Source organism: Bufo bufo, chromosome 10 (genome assembly GCF_905171765.1).
Source record: "Bufo bufo chromosome 10, aBufBuf1.1, whole genome shotgun sequence".
Classification (NCBI taxonomy): domain Eukaryota; kingdom Metazoa; phylum Chordata; class Amphibia; order Anura; family Bufonidae; genus Bufo; species Bufo bufo.
The window spans coordinates 140,407,443-140,430,362 of record NC_053398.1 but is presented as its reverse complement, the minus strand read 5'-3'; the positions used below and the strand labels follow the sequence as shown (position 1 = coordinate 140,430,362).

Here is a 22,920-nt window from a genome sequence, read left to right as displayed (position 1 = left end):
TCTCCAGCAGTGAACACTTCAATCCAGGAAGTAGTATAAAACGCAAAGTGAGGCAGTATGGGAGGGAATATAAAGGAAAGAGGATTAGTCTAAATAGGTGACAGCTGGGAGAAGAAAATGAGAAGAGAAAGTGAAACCAAAACAAAGAACATCATACAAGAGGTAGAGAAGGACGTCTGTCAGACCTTCTCACAGAAGTGGCGTTGACAATTATCCTGGCAGTCCCCTGGTTTTCACCCTTTAAACCCTATACAAGGATCTAGCTTTCAATGCAGGGGAGCCACCATGGTGCTACCTCTTAGAATAGTCCTGGTGTGGTTGGACACTGAACCACTGGGGTCAGAGAAACCGGTGCAGCAATTTTCAGGATCTGATATGTGTTGTATGATTTATTGCAAATAACTTTTTTGGAAATGGAATTGTAGAAGTGATAAACAGCATGAGTTTCTCAAAGACAGAAGTTGTCAGACTTAGCTGATCTGTTTTATGAGGAGGTGAGTAGAAGCAAGGACAGAGGGGTGGCTGTGGATGTAGTGTTTTTGGACTTTGCAAAGTCATTTGATACTGTCCCTTGTACGTAGGTAAAATAATGTCTATAGGCTTAGAAAGTATAGTTTATAATTGGATTGAAAACTGGCTGAAGGACCGTGTCCAGAGAGTTGTTCACAATGATTGCTATTCTAAATGGTCCCCGGTTATAAGTGGTGTACCCCAAGGTTCAGTGCTGGGCCCTTTATTATTTAATTTATTTATTAATGATATTGAGGGTGGGATTAATAGCATCATTTCCATTTTTGCAAATGACACTAAGCTATGTAGTACTGTACGGTCTATGGAAGATGTCCATAAAATACAAGCTGACTTGGACACTCTGAGTGATTGGGCATCAACTTGGCAAATGAGATTCATTGTGGATAAATGTCAAGTTCTGCATCTGGGCGGTAATACTAATAATCTATATGTCGTAGGGGAGTTAACACCAGGAGATTCACTTGTCAAGCAGGATCTGGGTGTATTTGTAGATGATAGATTAAATAACAAAATGCAATGTCAATCAGCTGCTTCTAAGGCTTTAAGGATATTGTCATATATTAAACGAGGCATGGACAGGGATGTAATATTACCACTTTAGAAAGCTTTGATGCAGCCCATCTGGAAGCAGTTCATCCATAGAAAGGATGCCCTGGAGCTGGAAAAAATTCAAATAACAGCAACTAAACTGACAAAGGGTATGGAAAGTCTTAGTTATGAGGACAGACTAAAATAATTCAATTTATTCAGTCCTGATAAGAGCCTACTAAGAGGGGACATGATTAGCTTGTGTTAACTTGAGTGTGTATGACTAGAGGGACACAGACAATTTGCAAAGTCTCTTTTGTATGCCTTCCCTCTGTTGGCCAAACAAGAGTTTAGCAGACAGCTAGCTACTGCATATGGCCCGGCCAAGTTGTATGTGTGTCTGTACTTAATAATCAGTTTCTAATAAAGAGTCTGAGGTAGTCAAAAATTCTCATGCTGTCCCATAAGGAGCGTGGTCTGCTTCCAGGTACTTTAAAAGACAATGCAATCTTAACCATTGTGTCAAGATCTGTGCCTGAAGGACACAAACCCTTCTCTACAGATTTTTAGTTGGAGCCCAGTAGCTTCCAGTTACAGCTCTGCTTGTTCCGTTTGACTTTTGTCCTTTACCACAAGCCCATCACCATCTCGTTAGAAACTCAATGCATGAAGGGGTGATTACAGCAAGAAAAGAATGATTGCACATAAAAAGCAACTAGAAAAATTGAGCATGTCATCCTCATTATCACCGCCCAACCATCTCAGTTCAATTGATGTTTTTGTCTACCACAGATTACCAAACTCCCAGACCATATTTTGCTCGTCAGTATATTTTTATATTCTTTATTAAAAGCTTTAAAACAAATGTTCCTCTAAATCATCATGGAAGTGAGTCGGAGCCTACTGCGAGCGTCTTAAAATGTCAGGAATGACACTGCTCGTTTGAAGCCATTCATGTGCGGTTTATAAAGTGCCTCCGTGTTTAATCTCTTTCCTCAGAACATCCTAACCACCACAATTGTTTTTCAAACCAGGAGCACACACAAACCACTTTGCAATTACCGGTACAGCAGTTCAGACTTCAGTCGGCCTCCGTTTTCTTGCCAAGATGTAACTTTTTCTCAGCAGCCCCAGAACTTTGCAGTAATTTGCAGCAGCTAGATGCATGCTGTTTTCCATTGACAGAAAATTGGAATCAGCCACAAATGATAAATGATTAAAGAGTCTTTGATCGTCTCATTTTGGTTGGATTTTTTGCATTTTTGTTGACTGTAAAGAGAAAAGAACATTTTTTTTTCTCTCATCAAAAGGGAGAACTTGCTCCCAAAGCCGGCAGCTCCTCAGCCTCACTGTGAAGTCATCTTCCCATCATGACTTTACAGTAATTAATAATTCTAATTATTTGTCCTTGACACGACCTTCAAACTCTTTTGACTGGATTTCCACGTTTAGGTTTTTTGAAGCAGTTTTCGAAACTACACTGCGTGCAGAATTATTAGGCAAATGAGTATTTTGACCACATCATCCTCTTTATGCATGTTGTCTTACTCCAAGCTGTATAGGCTCGAAAGCCTACTACCAATTAAGCATATTAGGTGATGTGCATCTCTGTAATGAGAAGGGGTGTGGTCTAATGACATCAACACCCTATTTTAGGTGTGCATAATTATTAGGCAACTTCCTTTCCTTTGGCAAAATGGGTCAAAAGAAGGACTTGACAGGCTCAGAAAAGTCAAAAATAGTGAGATATCTTGCAGAGGGATGCAGCACTCTTAAAATTGCAAAGCTTCTGAAGCGTGATCATCGAACAATCAAGCGTTTCATTCAAAATAGTCAACAGGGTCGCAAGAAGCGTGTGGAAAAACCAAGGCGCAAAATAACTGCCCATGAACTGAGAAAAGTCAAGCGTGCAGCTGCCAAGATGCCACTTGCCACCAGTTTGGCCATATTTTAGAGCTGCAACATCACTGGAGTGCCCAAAAGCACAAGGTGTGCAATACTCAGAGACATGGCCAAGGTAAGAAAGGCTGAAAGACGACCACCACTGAACAAGACACACAAGCTGAAACGTCAAGACTGGGCCAAGAAATATCTCAAGACTGATTTTTCTAAGGTTTTATGGACTGATGAAATGAGAGTGAGTCTTGATGGGCCAGATGGATGGGCCCGTGGCTGGATTGGTAAAGGGCAGAGAGCTCTAGTCCGACTCAGACGCCAGCAAGGTGGAGGTGGAGTACTGGTTTGGGCTGGTATCATCAAAGATGAGCTTGTGGGGCCTTTTCGAGTTGAGGATGGAGTCAAGCTCAACTCCCAGTCCTACTGCCAGTTTCTGGAAGACACCTTCTTCAAGCAGTGGTACAGGAAGAAGTCTGCATCCTTCAAGAAAAACATGATTTTCATGCAGGACAATGCTCCATCACACGCGTCCAAGTACTCCACAGCGTGGCTGGCAAGAAAGGGTATAAAAGAAGAAAATCTAATGACATGGCCTCCTTGTTCACCTGATCTGAACCCCATTGAGAACCTGTGGTCCATCATCAAATGTGAGATTTACAAGGAGGGAAAACAGTACACCTCTCTGAACAGTGTCTGGGAGGCTGTGGTTGCTGCTGCACGCAATGTTGATGGTGAACAGATCAAAACACTGACAGAATCCATGGATGGCAGGCTTTTGAGTGTCCTTGCAAAGAAAGGTGGCTATATTGGTCACTGATTTGTTTTTGTTTTGTTTTTGAATGTCAGAAATGTATATTTGTGAATGTTGAGATGTTATATTGGTTTCACTGGTAAAAATAAATAATTGAAATGGGTATATATTTGTTTTTTGTTAAGTTGCCTAATAATTATGCACAGTAATAGTCACCTGCACACACAGATATCCCCCTAAAATAGCTAAAACTAAAAACAAACTAAAAACTACTTCCAAAAATATTCAGCTTTGATATTAATAAGTTTTTTGGGTTCATTGAGAACATGGTTGTTGTTCAATAATAAAATTAATCCTCAAAAATACAACTTGCCTAATAATTCTGCACTCCCTGTAAAGCCAGGAGTGGACTGAAAAAAGATAAGGGTGTTACAGCAGCAGCTCCCGGCCACAGCTGCTCCACTCGCCTGTTCCAGTCCCCTGTCTCCCCCCGCAGCCTGGTAGTTCCCCTGCAGCCTGGTAGTTCCCCTGCAGCGAATTCCAGATCCCTGCACAGGGGTTAAAGGGTGAAAACTAGGAAATGCCTGGAAAACAGCCTTAGGATTAGCCCAAAGCCAAATCTGTTGGTTGACACAGTGGTTCCACACCTACTGCCATAACAAAGGGTTTGTTCACACAACTGATTTTTGGCATGGGTTTCAGCACAGATCCGGTGCCAAAAACTATGCCGAATCAGCACTGAAACCGCCTCTAAGCCCAGTATCAAGTGGCTGATGATTTTTCAAGTGCAGTTTTTCAGTCTGCACCAAGAATGTATATGTCTATTCTTGGAATGGGTACGACATGGACAACTATGAGGTTTAGCTCCATTCAATGGAACTAAACAGGGAGCGTGGCCGCAGCATTACAAATGAATAACCAGAGCAGAAACTGTGAAAATTGGCCGGGCCCTTGAGGGATTAAAGTGTATGGACACCATTGGGGGCATTTTTTTGCATTCTATTCACTTTGGGGGTAAATCAATCTTTCAATTGGTCTTTATTTTAAAAAAATTCCACAGTTTCTCCTCTACAGCATACACTTTCCGTGTGTCTACAGACTGCTGCTTTCCCCTTCGCCCCATCTCCAAACTCCTGACAGCTCTTAAACACTCATCTAAGCTAAATTGATTGCTACAATGATTGTTTAGGAGCTGTCAGGAAAGGACAGATAAGGGCTAAAGATCAAGCTGTCTGGTGTAGTCACCAAGAAGGGGGAAGCAACAGACTGCAGAGGCACCGAAAATGAAAGCTGCAGAGGAAAATCTGTTGAAATTTTTTAATAAAGACCAATTTTCAAAACTATTTTAGCCCAAAAGGAGTTGAATGTAATAAATTAAATATGGTCCCAAAGTTAAAATGCAATATCTATTGTGGTCTGTCATTGTCACTAGTTTTTAATTGGTCTGTTAGAAAGGTAGCAAATTAATGAATATTCCATCTCCTGGTGACATGAAAATAATTATGCTTCCTATACCTATATGACGGAACATGAATAATAAATACAATGAGGAGATGATTTATAGTCGTTAGACTTTTTTTTATATGTTAAAAATTGCTTTATTGATAGAAGGAGAATAATGTAAAAAATATAAAAACCTAAATTATCATTACAAGGGGTCATCGAATACAGAGCTTGAGACAAACAACTCTGGATGACGGCTCTGAACCCATAGTGGCCTTTGTCAAATTATGAAAATGTAGGAAAATGAAAGCGCTGTCACCCAAATGGCAGTCAAAGACACCTTCTAATTATCTCTCTGCAAAGGAAATTAGCTTCTGCAGTCATTGGATGCAGAAAACAGAATAATTTTCTATTGCTATTCCCTGAATGCTGAGCTCAGGGCTTCCTCCTACATATAGCGAGGATGACAGGATTGTGCCTTTTACCATTGAGTCATGATGACTAACAAGTGCAAATAGTTTCATCAATGAGGACAACAATGGAAATCTGAAGAGCAAGGGTCTAGAATATCAGCTGGGCTGTGTCTAAAATGGTCTTCTAGATGGTTGCCCATGTAGAAGAGGCCAGTATGCACAGTATATATAGGAAATGACATTACATTGAAGCGCACATGGCCCCAGTTGCGGGTGGCGCTTTTGAGAGGTATTACTACGTTAAAATGTCTCTCCTGGATTTTGATATTGATGGCATAGGCTCAGGACAGGTCATAAACCAGATCAATGGGAGTACAACTATCAACACCTCCACTGATCAGCTGTATGAAGTGGCCGCTGTGCTCCGCTAGCGCTTAGGCGTCTTTCCAGGCCATGTGACATCACATACTTTGGTCACATGGCCTAGGTGTAGCTCAGTCCCATTCAAATAAATGGGGCTGAGTTGCAATACCAAGCACAGCTACTATACAATGGAGTTACGACGAGCGCCTCCGCTTCGTCAAACAGCTCATCGACAGGGGTGCTGGGAATTGGACCCCTGCCAATCTGATATGGATGACCTATCCTGAGGATAGGCCATCAATATGAAAATCCCAGAGGACCTCTTTAAATTGAGTGAATGAGTGGCCGATCATGTAGATCAAGAGCTACTCTTTCTAGCTTGCTGGTCTCTACCCCCTGGCCCCTCTCAACACTGCTCAGCCAAACACTGGCCTTGTGTGTCAAGAAGAACTATGAAGTTTAGGGTCCATTAACATGTCCGTAGTGTATTGCGGAAAGGAATAGAATGTTCAATTTTTTTGGGGAGCCGTGGACCGGAAGATCAGGGCCGTGCTCCGGAAATACAGATGCGGACAGCAAACTGTGTGCTGTCCGCATCTCTTCCAGCCCCATAGAGAGTGAATGGGTCCGGATTCGTTCCGCAACGTTGCAGAACAAATCCGGACCCATTCTACGGACGTGTGAATGGACCCTTAGACTGGTGGAAGAGAAGTATCAGAATGGGAGCAGCAGGAGATCAGTTAGGTGAGCTTGATTTATTTTATTATTTTACACTGTTCCAAGCCCTTTTTTTAAATCCCATGGGATTATGGGATTCCCCAATTATTGTCCAAATGGGAATGACATATGTAGGAATTTGTGGTCATTTTTAAGTATGGTGTTGCCCTGTCCACTGTTGGATGGTCATGAGTATCTTTCTGATGTTAGCTAGGAACTCGACACTTCTGTTCCCCCCAAATTGGGCTCCAACTGATAGGACATGAATATCCTGTAACTGACTGTAGTGAGAAACTCCTTTTCATCTTGTCCATAATGTTCATGTGAACGAAGGCCAATTCATTGGGTTTTCCTGTAGGTCAGATCTATGAGTGATTTACGAAACATTGGGTTGCATATGGCTCGTATAAATGGGTGCACACTATTTTGGTGAATTTTGATCTTTTTTGGTCACCTCAGATTGCACCATACTACGTATTATATAGCGTGAATACTTTGCACCATGTGCATACATTCCACTTTAACTGTCCAACTTTAAAGTTGTGTCTTATATATATATGTATATATGGCAATGGTATGTTGTAAAGAAAGAGAAGTATCATGGCTGTATCATTTTGAGAGGGATTCTTCAGTCGTTGATGCCATTTGTTAGGCACTGTTGATAGAGGCTGAGATGCAGAATGTCCGATTTGCTTTTTTTAAGAGAAAACGTCTTGACTGGAAAGGAAGAGCTTTATTAGAGTTTATTAGAGTCTACGGTGACAGCTTGATAAGAAATATATTGCAGTTGAATTCACTAATCCTTTGCTGACGGCAGGGTAAAAGTTCAGTGATTAGCCACTTATTGTGCTGACAATGAAATATTCTTTGTATTTGAACATGGTAGACCATTTTAATGGTTTACTCTTGACCTGTTCCCCTCACATTATTTAGTGGTACTAAGAAAAAGAACTAAGAAATAAAAATTCAGTAAAGTTTAGGGTACGGCCACATGGTCAGGTTCCTGAATGAAGTTTTGGAATCCAAAACCAGGAGTTTAATTCAAAAAGTCATATATGTCCTGTAGACTTTCTTTCCTTTTATACTTACTTTCAAATCTGCATCAAGAAACCTGACCATTTGGCCGTAACCTAAGGTATTTGAAGCTAAAATGCTTGTGGTTAACGGTAAAGAAAACGTGTCTATTAGGTCTCATGGACATGTGTGCCAGCCATTCCGTGCAAATTTGCTGTCCCCAATGCACGGGCACCATCCGTGCGGTTGCCGCAGACGGATGCAGACCCATTCAACTTTAATGGGTCCGTGATCCGTCCACACGGCAACATGTTCTATTTTTTTTGCGGTGTGGAGGCACGGAGAGAAAGCCCACAGAAGCACTCCATAGTGTGCACACGGCCGGTGCCCATATATTGCGAACTCGCTGTTTGCGGGCCCCAATACGAGCATGGCCGTTTGCACGAAGCCTTAAACTCTTGTCAGTAGCTGTAAATGTTAAAAAAAACAATAAAGTCATGTTAAATATGACAGTAAAATAATTTTAAAAAGTCACAAAATAGCCGCATGAGTAGGGTTTGCACCGGAGGAGGGGGCTTGCAAAGAAGTGGGGTTGGGGGGGATGGAGGTTTACGAAAATTTGCTGTGGGGCCCAGTCAGTTCTAACTAGGTCCTTGATCAACCTTTAGGATGTTTGACTATTTCTGTAATTTGTGGTTACTTTGAGCCTCAGTACACAATAATAGGGTCAAGCTCTGACACAAACATGGACCTTGAAGGTCTTAAAGAAGACCACCCAACTTGGAGCAGATTTTGGAGCCAATTATTTTCCACTAATAGTGTACGTGCACATATTCTGCATTGATAACGGGTGGGCTTAGAGAATAATGTTATCTTGTGGACCCGAGGAACCCTGGTCTGATACACAGTCCATTTTCTCCAGATCTCTTCTGGTCAGCAGTTCAAGTCTGTAGTAGACATATGAATTGATCTATGATGAGTTTATTACCAAGAACTGGCTAACTTAATGTGACAAAGTCTTGAGTCTCCAAGTACTTGTCTCACACAATCTGTTACCCTTGAGTAATGTATTGCGTGACGTCAATATGTGTCACATCCTGTGCTTGGAAGCCTCTCGATGATCATCCCAGAGGGACATTATGTCAGCACTCTCGGCCACTGTGCATTAAGTCTCTTTTTTAAAGAGCTTGTTAATTAACAAATGCAATTAAAATGATCAATAAAACACAAGGCTAATTAACTAGCATAAGACGGCAGCAAGGAGACAATTGCTTTTTTCCTTCCTCGTCAGCAAATTGTTGTTTTGAGAGTTTAACCATAAACAGCGTTTACTTTGAATTGATGTTTAGATGTGACAGATCAAAACTATATACCGGCACATTACAGCAGGTAGTAAACATGCTTTATATAGCATCTGCATCGAGTCTTCAAAGAGCACTCTACTAGAGAACCGATTGTGCTACTGTTGTCATGAAGGGGGGTTAGATGAGCACATTTGTTGAAATTCCTTTCAAGTCCTATTTAGAGAATTTTTGAAAAAGTTCAATTTGGGCACAAATCGATTCTACACAAATTAAATATGTTCCAATTGCCTTGAAAGTTGGTCTATAACGTCCTCTGGTCTCTTAGGACTTATATTTTTTTTCTGGAAACACTCTAAGACCACAGGGTATGTTGTATAACATTCTCTAGGAGAATATAGAGAGGGACAGAGAGAATAGTACTCTGGGTTTCTGAGCAATATACAGTATATGCATTGTCTGAGGGGCACGCTTTCTGATTACGGAGTAATAGTACATGTGCAGAGTATTGTAGGCCAGGCAACGCCTCTCTAGGTTTCTGGGAAAGATATTCAAATTAGCTTTCTTAAGCCTATTTGATGTAAAGTGATGTAAGATGTGCTAATTTCCATATATGTTTCCCAGAAACCCAAAGGGGGATTGACTGACCTGACATACTCTGCACACATACTCAGCGTTTTCTGTTATCAGAAAAACTACCCCCCCCCCCCAGTTAATGCATATATATTGCTCTAAAACTCAGAGTAACATACTAGTCTCTTGCTCTCTCACTCTTGAAACTGTCTCTCTGTGGTCTTAGAGTGTTTCCAGAAAAGTCTTATGAGACCATAGAGAGTTATATTTTAACTTTCAAGATAATTGGAGCATATTTGATTCAGGTAGAATCTATTTGTACCCCAATCAAACTTTTAAAAAAATTTATCAAATTGAACCTGAAACTAATTTCAACAAATTTGCTTATATCTAGTAGGTATTAACCACTGCATACTAAGAATATCCCACAAGACCAGTCATTTTGGAGATGCTTTGACCCACTCGTCTAGCCATCACAATTTGTCAAAGTCACTGAGATCCTAAATTAGAGATACTCTAATTTTTTTTAATTTGTTTCAGTCAGATTCAACCAAATTGGCCAAGAAATACCATTTGGATATGAATCGATTCTACCAGAATCGGCTTTAAATGCCTGAAAAATCTCTTTCTGTCTTTGAAAAAAATCTACCCAAATGAATTTCAAGAAATTCTGATTCTACCAAATGCAATTTAAAAAAAAAGATTTGTGTCTAGTTTTGAGTTCAACAAATCGATTCACTCAGCTCTAATCCTAATTCTTGTCCATTTGTTCAGCCTCCAACACACGAACTTCAAGAACTGACTGTTCACTTGATGCCTTATATCCCACGTCTCAACAGGTGCCATTGTCACTAGATAATCCATATGATTCAGTTCACCTAGAAGTGGTTTGTTGTTTTGGCTCATTGGTGTACTGTACATTTGTGACAAATGTTTGATGAGTCTAGTTGTTGAGATGGATAAACATTTACGATCAGAAATACGCCTATATTAGGCATACTTCTGGCACAGATTACAGGGCAAAGGTTATTTGCACTGCAATCTGCGACTTTTTCCCAATCATATCAGGTCTAAAAAAGTGGGCATGGCATGGGCGGGGAAGAGGCCCATGTCAATCATCATTTTCTATGCCTGTTTTAGGTGTAGAAAATGGTCTAAATATAAGACAGCTACAGTAGGAAGCTGGTTTACATTTAAACCGGAACTGGATACGCCGAAGTTATGTAAAGGCCGATGCCTTTTCATCACTTCGTGGATCCACCGCTAGGACAAGGGCTTATTAAGACCTGCATCTAAAACACCGGTCTCAATAAATGAACGCCATACAGTTCAGGAATTTCAAAGAAGTTAAGGCAAGAAACTTTCTAGGGAAAAGTAGGAGGAACCGGGCTACGATGAAGAGTAGAGGCTTAGAGTGGAGACTTCAATAAAAGAGGCCAATAAAAATGTGATCAGTTTGAATGTTCCTGACTGCAGAAGATGGACCTGCTGTCATTTGAATGGCTATCAATGTCCTTGTTTGTCAGCCAAGATAAACCTTGCCAGGGTGGTCAACATAGTATAGGCTCATATTCATAAAATACACTTGGTCAACAGAATCTGGACATAAAGCCCCCGGGCCCTCGGAAAGTGAAGAAAGCAAATTTAATTATTAATTATTAAGTTAACAAAAAAAAACTTGGTTCAACAGTTGCTGGACAATGGTGTGCCCTCAGGTCAACAAGGAATGGATCTTTTTGGCCAAGAGTCCAAGAGTTGCTTTTCAACCAGTTAAACTTAAAGTTGTGTAATGGGACGATAAGTGACGGGCTTTGCCTTCAACGGGAAAAAGATTGCTCTTGGACTGACAAGGTGGCTATTTGATGACTGGTTTGATACTGCCGGAAAATTGATTTTCTATTTTCTTTCTCCAGTTACTAGTGGAAACCACAGACGAGAGTGGAAAAACCATTGAGGGACCTGTTGATTTGGAGGTCATGGTTATCGATCAGAATGACAACCGACCAATCTTCAAAGAAGGCCCATATGTTGGACATGTTCTAGAAGGGTCTCCGACAGGTGAGTGTACCACTATTTATTGCTTAATTTCTTGCCAATTTTGTACGAATTTTGCAAATTGTTGGTGAACGTTACAGTTCAGATTTGTCAACTATTGCTATTACTTGCAGTGGAATATGTATCTGCATGCCTTATGCACTGTTAAAAGGGTTTTCTGAGATTTTAATAGTGATGACCTTTTGGATGGGTCATCAGTATCTGATTATTGGAGGTCCGACACCTGGGACACTCACCAATCAGCTGTTCGGGAAGGCAGCGGCAATCGCAGTAGCACAGCAGCCTTCTCTCAGCTTTTCCTAGGCCGCTGACGACATGTTTATCGGTCATGTAGCCTAGGAGCTGCTCACCCCCATTGAGGCGAATGGGTCTAACAGTAATACCAAGCACAGCCGATATACTACGTACAGCGCTGTGCTTGGTGAGCTGTGAGAAGGCCACAATGCTCACAGGAGCGCCAGTCCCTTCTCAAACCACCGGTCAGATCCACACAGATCCCCATCCAGTAGGTCATCAGTAATGAAATCTCAGAAAACCCATTTTAACTTATAGGTTCTACTTTCTAAACCTCTTATGGAGTGGGACATTGTCTGGAGATGATGTAGATTAATTTATAATATGAATTCTATGTATTTGAGCTTAGTACTTGCTTCAAACCATAGACAGCCATTATCAGTCTACAGCCTGTAAATACGATCTAGCCTATAGCCAGTTAAATGGGTCGTCCATTTTGGACACTTCATTTTGACTGAACAGGTTCCTTGATCAGTTGAACATGTTGAGTCCTGCAAGCTATTCAGCTCCTCTCTTCTGTGGGTTATAGAGAGGACCTTGATAAGGTACCACCACTAACCGACTAATTGATTCTGTGTGGGATATGGTTATATAAGTCAAATAATGGCTGCTTCATTTCACCCTGATTGTGGTGCTCATGCGGTGCTCTTACCTCAATAGAAAGTAATGGTACGTCCAGAGGAGGACCTGAGCTGTGCCCAGGCCATCTGCAGTGGGTCCTGGCAGTAATGTAGAGCTGACAAACCATTATAATTGCCATGATCGGATTTGCTTCCATTCCTGTGCTCTTCTCAGGGCATATTTATCTAGGCCTATTTAAAAGAACATTCGAGCTGTCGTACTGCCATCCCAATTCTACACCTACTATTATCATGAGGATTACCTGGCTGACAACATTTTTCCCTCACAGCAGCAGTGAACTGACAATTGATTAACTATATACGACATTATATCATTTGTGTTGGCTGCTCACGAAGCACAACCTTTTGCTTTCCATTTTCAATGGTATAGTACCATTGAAATGAAAAAGAAAAACATCCAAAAATTATAAAAAGTTTTATTAAAAAAATTACCATTTCTAATGGAATGTCCCATCAGAAAATGATTTATTGTTCAAAGGGAATCTGCCACCATTCTTATAGCAGTCTATCTGAGGGTGGCATAAACTGGTATCAGATACCCTTATCAAAATGTCACTGTCTTGAACAGAACCAGTTTTCTGGCCCAAATCTGTATTGAGCAGCTCCAGCCTGAGCTGGGAGCTTGGGAGTCTTCATATTCATGAGCTGCTGACTCTCCCAACCTCCGATATCCAACCTGGTGCAATATTATAACCATCATCATCCCCAACAGCTACATTGATATAAAATCTAGGTTACAACCTATGCAGTGGCCTCACAATAATGGCAGCTGCATATAACAGAGGTTGTCACAAAGTTTTTCAAATTCTACATAGATGCACCACTCTTCCCAATAATGCTTCAGACCGAGACAAGTTAGTCCTACAGGAGTCATCCCAGGGTCAGAGACAACTACTACAGAGGATTTAATGGTGGCCACAATGATGTCACTTTTGGGAAGCAAAAAAAGAGAAGAAACATCTTAAACTAAAGGTGGACAAAGATATGAGATACTTTTGGTAGACCCAGCCCAGTTTCTCAGGATCTACAGACAATATAATATCTTGGGAGGACATAATGTTGTTTGCAGGTACCAGCAAGAATGTCTGGAGGTGTCAAGGCCAGCATAAGAAATGGATGAATAGAATATTCTCAACCTGTGAAATAAAAAGTGAATTATTCATCAGAGATCATTGTTCATCAGGGTTTGATATAAGGAACATACAAATCAATGGATACGTTGCACTTGTTGTAGTCAAGCCCTTGACCCTGGTGCCATAAGAGAATGCTAACCATAAAACCTCTAAACTCCATAGTGATGCCACTTATCTGGCTGCCATGTTAGTCAGTGTCTTATCTTCTAATGTTTTTCAACCATCATAAAATGTACTGGTGGTATTTGCTTAGCCAGTTTGTCCTCATCATACAGTGCAGATTGCTCAGACTTGATCTAATACGTGAACATACTGTAGGTATGGCAGAGTGTGCATGGTCTACATGTCAAATGCTCATTTAGCTCCATGCACCACCAAAAATGTGGTATGCAACAGAAATCTGCATGCTCCAATCCAGGTGAAAGCCATCAACAAGATACATAATTGTGCTTGCTGGTGGGCAGGAATAATTATGCCATTGATCATTGGCAACTATCGACCCTCTTCAGTACTGTGGACATTTGGGATGTGCGGGAGCATTTATATATTGAGCAGTGAACTGCAACTCTGGTGACAGGGGAGACTTAAACTGACCCCATTTTTGTTCAGGGTTTTCCATAAACTTTTGAGCAGTCATACTTGCTTAATGTTCCAGTTTATAGCATCTACTTACCAACATTTTGATCCACCACAAAAGTGAAGGTTCACTTTTATAAGAGTATCGAGTATCGAGTATTACTCCACTTCATTAATTTGGCTACCAGATGTCCTCTTCGTTTTCTTAGGATATTCTCAGATACGGGGGTTAGAGCCTCTGGCATGATTATTCTTCTCAGCAGATTCTCCATGTGTCTCCTAATAAGCTGATGATTGTTGTTCTCGGTACTGTAACAAGGCAGATGTTATGTATTACAATCTGTTCTCTTTCTATCATGCGTGATACACGTAATGTGTTTGTGCTAAATTTTGTCGAAGAGTTTTGCTTCTTGCCGGTAAGTGTTGAGATAGAAATATTAACTAATGCAGTCAAAACATGTTGGACTTAGGTTATGGGTTCCAAAGTAACCACAGCTAGATTGGTATGGAGCTTGCATATTTATCTATTTGGGTGGCTTTTTTCCTGGATGCTCTGGTTTCCTGTTACCTCACCAGGCAGCCCAGAACCACCTCCTGCTGTCTTCTTTCTGGTAGGTCAGGCTGCCAGGTCTGCTCTATGCCTAAATGCCGGCTGCGGCTTGCTTGTTAGCAAGGCCTCTCCTTCTCTGCCTGTTAAGGGTGGGTTCCCTCCGATTCTTAAAGGACCACCCTAATCTTCACCTGCCAATAGCTGACAACCTTTGGGTACTCAAGCCACCTTCCCCTCTGGGGGATGCCTGAGGAATAGGTTTTCTAGCGTGTTACTATATATGCTAACGTGTCTGTTCTGTTATCTGCTCATGTACCAACTTTCTATCTCTTTACCGGAGTCTGATCTTCTGCTGCCTGACCTGACCTGTGCCTGACCTCTGTATTGACCCTTTGTTTTCTGCCCTGACAGGAGTTTGCAATGTAATACGAATCATTACAGAAATAGTTTTTACCCCTCTGCTATTAGACTTTTAAATAATGTAATGAATTGCTAAAGCGTATGGTTAATTACTGTGTAATATTTTTTGGTGGTGTCCTTATTACAATTAACTGTATGCATGTCATTTTGTTCTTTTGTGCTGTTTGCACAGTGGAATGACAATAAAGTACCTCTTGACCCTTGACTTGACCTCAGATCATTTACCGAATTGCATATACTCTGCCATCCTGACCTCAGCCTGTCCCTGACCATGACTTTACCTCACCCCTTGGTGCTCTGCAACCGTGCCTCTGACCTCCGTGGGTCACCAGTCAATCCCACAGAGACTGCTCTAGGAGGTATCAGCCTGGTGGTGCCCCTACAATGAAGTCCAGATCCTTGTACATGGTTTAAAGGGTGAATACCAGGGGACAGCCAGGACAATACCCTTAGGATTAGCCCAAAGTCAAATCTGTTGGTTGACACAATGCCGTATAATTTCCTAAAGTTTGAGAAAGTTTCTTTGTGTCAAAAATTTGCTCTTCAAGTGTTGGTATGAAGGAAATTTTTTATTTTTTTTTGTAATTGCTATAGTCTTTGAGATGGTTTTTAAAAAATGTTTTTGGATAGCCAGGTATTGGAGTAATGGAGAAATGCTATAATAGTTTCTTCCAGGACAGTACTTTCCAGGGGTTATGAACCTAAAGTACAATATAATTGTCCGAGACAGGCTTTATTAGGCACTTTTCTCACAGGGCGCTATTACTTCTGCCTTTCCGTTTTGCTGAGCGTAACTTCAACCGCAATCTGAGCAGATATTAGATCTCTAAAACATTTCCCTCTCTGACAGGAATTTTATTGAACACTGTAGAGCAGACGCTAATTGCCCAATGTGTAGGTGAAGTGGTTATTTCCTTTTGACTCCACGTTTAATTCATTTTCAAAAGTATTTTTACCCGACAAAAGCACAGATATTTGTTTTATGACTATAAGGCCCTATGAGCCCACTCAGAAAATATCTCTAAAAGTACTTTGTGTAATAGTTAAGTAAACCGAGGCTAAGTAAACCGAGGCCATCAGATTGAATTGCTGGTTGGAGAATAGACTTCAGTGCTGTAAATGCTGGTTTAATCATTCCAATTTAATGCCAATTTATGTTGAAAAAAATATAATAAAAGGCTAAAAAGGAATCCAGGAATTTCTACCGAGAGCAAGGACATTTATAGAGCTTGCAAACAACATGCATTGTGTTGTATTCAGATGACTTGATCATTTCTGGTAGATTTATAGAAGAGGGTTTGGGCAAGGTTGAAAAATAGAGTCTGCTTTTTGTCCACTCTTGTTCGTGGGGTGTACTGGTATTACAGCTCATTCTCTGGAATTGGGTTTAAAGAGATTGTCTATGGCAAAACAATCCATAGGCTAAGGTATAAGGGTCTGATTGACGGGGGGTTCAACTGCTGGGGCCCCAGTCGCTCACAAGAATGGGTGCCGTGTTCCCAAGGATGAATGGAGCGGCAGTTACACATGCGCCGCTCCATCCAACTATATGTGACTGCTAGAGATAGGTGAGCCCTTCTACCTAGCCATAGAGGTGAATGGAAAGGCAGTAGAGATGGGTGACAGCCATTCCATTCAAACAGAGGAACTCGGGCCACAGTTCTCCTTATAAATGGGGTTCCAGAGGTTGGGTACCCTCTAGTCAGATACTGTGGATAGGGGATACGTTTTTTCATGGGACAACCTCTTTAACCCTGTTGTGTTGGTTAGTATTGTGCTATAAAAAAGGGACTGCACTGCTGGAGTAGATACAGAATATCAATGAGGAATAAAATGGTGGTGTGTAAAAGAGACTATACTAAAGGCATAGCAAAGAGATTAGAATGGTGGTGTAAAAAACTACATTGGTGGTTTACAAAAGGACATACACTGGTGTACTAGTGGTTTCAACAGAGGGACTGTGTTGGTGATGTAAAAATGGTCTACTCCTTTGGAGAATAAACGACAGCAATAGTGGAGTAAATTAAAAGAAAATCACAGAAAAAGATTAAAAAAAACACCCTGCATGATATTAATAAAAAAATATGCGGATGTGCATGGCTACATTAATTTAAAAAAATCACAGAAAATAATGCACTAACACAATAGATACAAACATTATATATGGACTAAGCCCTTATTCTGGTATGATAAAATCTGAGACTCTCAGCCAATATATTTTGATCAAAACACTAAAGTAAGGACTACACTGTTGATTTATAAATGGACTACACTGTTGGCATTAAAATGGTCTGCAATGATGGTGTAACAAAGAGACTACACTAAAGGCATAAAAAACTGATTAGAATGACAGAATAAAGGGACTACACTTTTGATTTAGAAAAGGGAGTACACTGGGAATATCAAAAGCAGGACTATGTTGGCGATCTAAAAAGGAACTACAATGGTGGAGTAGAAAAAGAACTGCAATGGTGTAGAAAATGGACTACAATGGTGGAGTAGAAAAAGAACTGCAATGGTGCAGAAAAGGGACTACAATGGTGGAGTAGAAAAAGAACTGCAATGGTGTAGAAAAGGGACTACACTGGTAGAGTAGTAAAAGAACTGCAATGGTATAAAAAAAAGGGACTACAATGGTGGAGTAGGAAAAGAACTGCAATGGTGTAGAAAAGAGACTACAATGGTGGAGTAGAAAAAGAACTACAATGGTGTAGAAAAGGGACTACACTGGTGGAGTAGAAAAAGAACTACAATGGTGTAGAAAAGAGACTACAATGGTGGAGTAGAAAAAGAACTGCAATGGTGTAGAAAAGGGACTACAATGGTGGAGTAGAAAAAGAACTACAATGGTGTAGAAAAGAGACCACACTGGTGGAGTAGAAAAAGAACTACAATGGTGTAGAAAAGAGACCACACTGGTGGAGTAGAAAAAGAACTACAATGGTGCAGAAAAGGGACTACACTGGTGGAGTAGAAAAAGAACTGCAATGGTATAAAAAAGGGACTACACTGATGGTGTAGAAAATAAACTACAATGGTGGAGTAGAAAAAGAACTACAATAGTGTAGAAAAGGGACTACATTGATGCCTCTGCTACACCAGTAAAATAAGTAGCACACGGCTTTGGAGCCCAGGAAGTTGTGTTTCTCACTATCCAAACTCTGCAGTGATTGCACATAAAAGAGTCTATAATGAACAATTCAAAAGAGAAAACTTCAGATATCCCTGGAGTATTTATTTTTTTAAACCATTTATAGAACACAACAGCATCCGTTCCCGCCAGCTTCCATACAAATATCCAATATATGTCATTGTAAATTACATCGCCTTCCTTTAATGATGCATCTTTTTATATCTGCAGTACATTTTATTTTAATCATACTTCATCTGTAGTCGTCCTCGGGACATTCACCTCCCTCCTCCCCTACCTTGCTGTGCCCAAAAGGTGAGGACACACATCTGATTAGCTGCAGGCTTTCCCATGACAGGATCTGAGACATATTGCTGCTTCATTTTCGTTGCTGAGTTTTCCTAAGGAAAAGGTAGAAGGGACGAAGCCGTCTGTTCACATTTTTTTCCCTGTTCACTAATTTATAAATGTTTTCTGCACTGCGACTGAATAATATCCAGACAAGGTTTACTAGATAATGGCGCGCACTTGTAGCTTAAGACGCTGCGTGAATAGTGTCTTATTCTGAGCTCCCAAAGATCCATTTTGTCTTGTTATTGTGAGATTTTCTGATATAAAAAAGTTGATTTCTATGATCAGGCTATGTCATATGAAGGAGAGAAATTTCCAGGAGAAACTCAAACTATGTGACTAAATACAATAGGAGTCAGGATTTTCAAATATTGAGCATATGTGCAATATATAACATTACTAAACTACAATCTGAAATGGCAGAACAAAATCATAAGCATAAACAGAGCAAAAAAAGCCAATTACTATACTGCTGCCCCTATGTACAAGAACATAACTACTATAATACTGATCCTATGTACAAGAATAAAACTACTATAATACTGCCTCCTGTGTACAAGAATATAACTAATATAATACTGCCTCCTATGTACAAGAATATAACTACTATAATACTGCCCCTATGTACAAGAATATAACTACTATAATACTGCTCCTATGTACAAGAATATAACTACTATAATACTGCTCCTATGTACAAGAATATAACTACTACAATACTGCCTCCTATGTACAAGAATATAACTACTATAATACTGCTCCTGTGTACAAGAATATAACTACTATAATACTGCCTATGTACAAGAATATAACTACTATAATACTGCTCCTATGTACAAGAACATAACTACTATAATACTGATCCTATGTACAAGAATATAACTACTATAATACTGCCTCCTATGTACAAGAATATAACTACTATAATACTGATCCTATGTACAAGAATATAACTACTACAATACTGCCTCCTATGTACAAGAACATAACTACTATAATACTGCTCCTATGTACAAGAATATAACTACAATAATACTGCTCCTATGTACAAGAATATAACTACAATAATACTGCTCCTATATTCAAGAATATAACTACTATAATACTGCCTCCTATGTACAAGAATATAACTACTATAATACTGCTCCTATGTACAAGAATATAACTACTATAATACTGCTCCTATGTACAAGAATATAACTACTATAATACTGCTCCTATGTACAGGAATATAACTACTATAATACTGCTCCTATGTACAGGGATATAACTACTATAATACTGCCTCCCATGTACAAGAATATAACTACTATAATACTGCCTTCCATGTACAAGAATATAACTACTATAATACTGCTGCCCCTATGTACAAGAACATAACTACTATAATACTGATCCTATGTACAAGAATATAACTACTATAATACTGCCTCCTATGTACAAGAATATAACTACTATAATACTGCCTCCTATGTACAAGAATATAACTACTATAATACTGCCTCCTATGTACAAGAATATAACTACTATAATACTGCTTCCTATGTACAAGAATATAACTACTATAATACTGCCTCCTATGTACAAGAATATAACTACTATAATACTGCTCCTATGTACAAGAATATAACTACTATAATACTGCTCCTATATACAAGAATATAACTATTATATTACTGCATTCTATGTGCAAGAATATAACTACTATAATACTGCTTCTATGTACAAGAATATAACTACTATAATACTGCTCCTATGTACAAGAATATAACTACTATAACACTGCTCCTATGTACAAGAATATAACTACTATAATACTGCCTCCTATGTACAAGAATATAACTACTATAATACTGCCTCCTATGTACAAGAATATAACTACTATAACACTGCTCCTATGTACAAGAATATAACTACTATAATACTGTCTCCTATGTACAAGAATATAACTACTATAATAATGCCTCCTATGTACAAGAATATAACTACTATAATAATGCCTCCTATGTACAAGAATATAACTACTATAATACTGCTCCTATATACAAGAAGATAACTACTATAATACTGCCTACTATGTACAAGAATATAACTACTATAACACTGCCTCCTATGTATAAGAATATAACTACTATAATACTACTCCTATATACAAGAATATAACTACTACTGAATAATACTACTCCTATATACAAGAATATAACTACTATAATACTGCTCCTATATACAAGGATATAACTATTATATTACTGCTCCTATGTACAAGAATATAACTACTATAATACTGCCTCATATGTACAAGAATATAACTACTATAATACTGCTCCTATGTACAAGGATATAACTACTATAATACTGCTCCTATATACAAGAATATAACTACTATAATACTACTCCTATATACAAGAATATAACTACTATAATACTACTCCTATGTACAAGAATATAACTACTATAATACTGCTTCCTATGTACAAGAATATAACTACTATAATACTGCCTCCTATGTACAAGAATATAACTACTATAATACTGCTTCCTATGTACAAGAATATAACTACTATAATACTGCCTCCTATGTACAAGAATATAACTACTATAATACTGCTCCTATGTACGAGAATATAACTACTATAATACTGCTTCCTATGTACAAGAATATAACTACTATAATACTGCCTCCTATGTACAAGAATATAACTACTATAATACTGCTCCTATGTACAAGAATATAACTACTATAATACTGCTCCTATATACAAGAATATAACTATTATATTACTGCATTCTATGTGCAAGAATATAACTACTATAATACTGTTTCTATATACAACATGGACTTTTTCACTGAAGTTCGAGTTCGGTGTTTGGGTGATTTTATTATTTTCATGGTAATAACGGAAAATAATAGCATTCTTAAGACAGAATGATAATTAAAATGGCCATTGAGGGGTTAAAAATAATTTTAAAAAACTTACCTCATCCACTTGATCGCGCAGCCGGTATCCTCTTCTTTTTTCTTTCTGCAGGACCTGCAAATGGACCTACGATGACAACACCGCGCTCACCATCGCAGGTCATTTTGCAGGTCCTGCAGAAAGAAGGGTGGATGAGGTGAGTTTTTTTTAATTATTTTTAACCCCTCAATGGCCATTTTATTTAGCATTCTGTCTTAAGAATGCTTTTATTTTACGTTATAACCATGAAAATAATAAAATCACCCGAACACCGAACCCGATCTTCAGTGAAAAAGTCCGGGTTCGGGTCCGGGTACCCGAACTCGCAAAGTTCGGTACGGACCCGAACTTTGCAGTTGGGGTTCGCTCAACCCTACTTCTGTATCTAAAAGAATTCTCCAGTTTAGACAGTGATGACAAAGGAGGGACCGCTTCAGTGGTCTTTGACTCCCTGGGTCTTGCTCACCTCCCCCCCAGCTCTGCACTAGCTATAATACAATGTGTAATGTTCTCCCCAGAGTGTTCCTTTAATACTGTATTTTGCAGTTTTAACTTCTCAACAACTTCATCCATATGATTAATGTGCCTTAGATAACGGAAGGCGTCTTGACAGTTAAAACCACACAGCAGAAGTCTACCGTAAGTGACATTAATGTAAATTGCGCGTTTCACCTTGTGCGTACGGTAACAGATGTGCACTGCGGACCGTGCTGCATGTTGAGTATTGGAAGGTTCATCTGACTTGGACTTCTGGGGATATTATGTGATCTTATGGAGACATAAATTACCTTCAGATGCAGATATAATGGCCTTCTAATCTCTTAAGGATTTAGCAAGAGGCATCTGCGGTAAATCACGGGACGGCGCAGGACATTATACCGCCTTATCCTTTTCTACAGCAGGAAGATTAGCTGACAGGATAATTTCATCTCCATATAGATGACGGCACAGGACACACTGAACAGTTCGCTATAATTGATTCTTATTTTCTAAGAGAATCTAGTGAGATTCAGAGAACTCTGTTGAGTCATGAATTTACAGAGCTAGTTGTATGAGAAGAATTTTTGGCGCAGTCTATAAAATTTTGCATGATGGTTCATTCGATAAACTTCAATGGATTCAGAAGGGTAACCTGAAGCTCTACAGACCCTGTGAAAATGTACTGGGCCCCTGCCTACCACGTGCCCTTTATAACAATGATGTATTTGTATTGACAGAGTGGTCTTTGGGCCTCATTCGGGTATCAGGGCCCTCTTATAGCTAGACCCGTGAATGAAAAATGG

The 22,920-nt window shown here is 39.5% G+C and overlaps 1 protein-coding gene across 1 annotated transcript in view; it reads left to right on the top strand.

Moving 5' to 3' along the window:
* Positions 1-22,920, top strand: part of CDH13 (cadherin 13) — a 530,998-nt gene that overhangs the window by 287,889 nt on the left and 220,189 nt on the right. Inside the window, exon 6 of the mRNA XM_040409712.1 lies at positions 11,444-11,588. Coding sequence (XP_040265646.1) covers positions 11,444-11,588 — 145 coding nt within the window. The remainder of the gene's footprint in view (positions 1-11,443; positions 11,589-22,920) is intronic.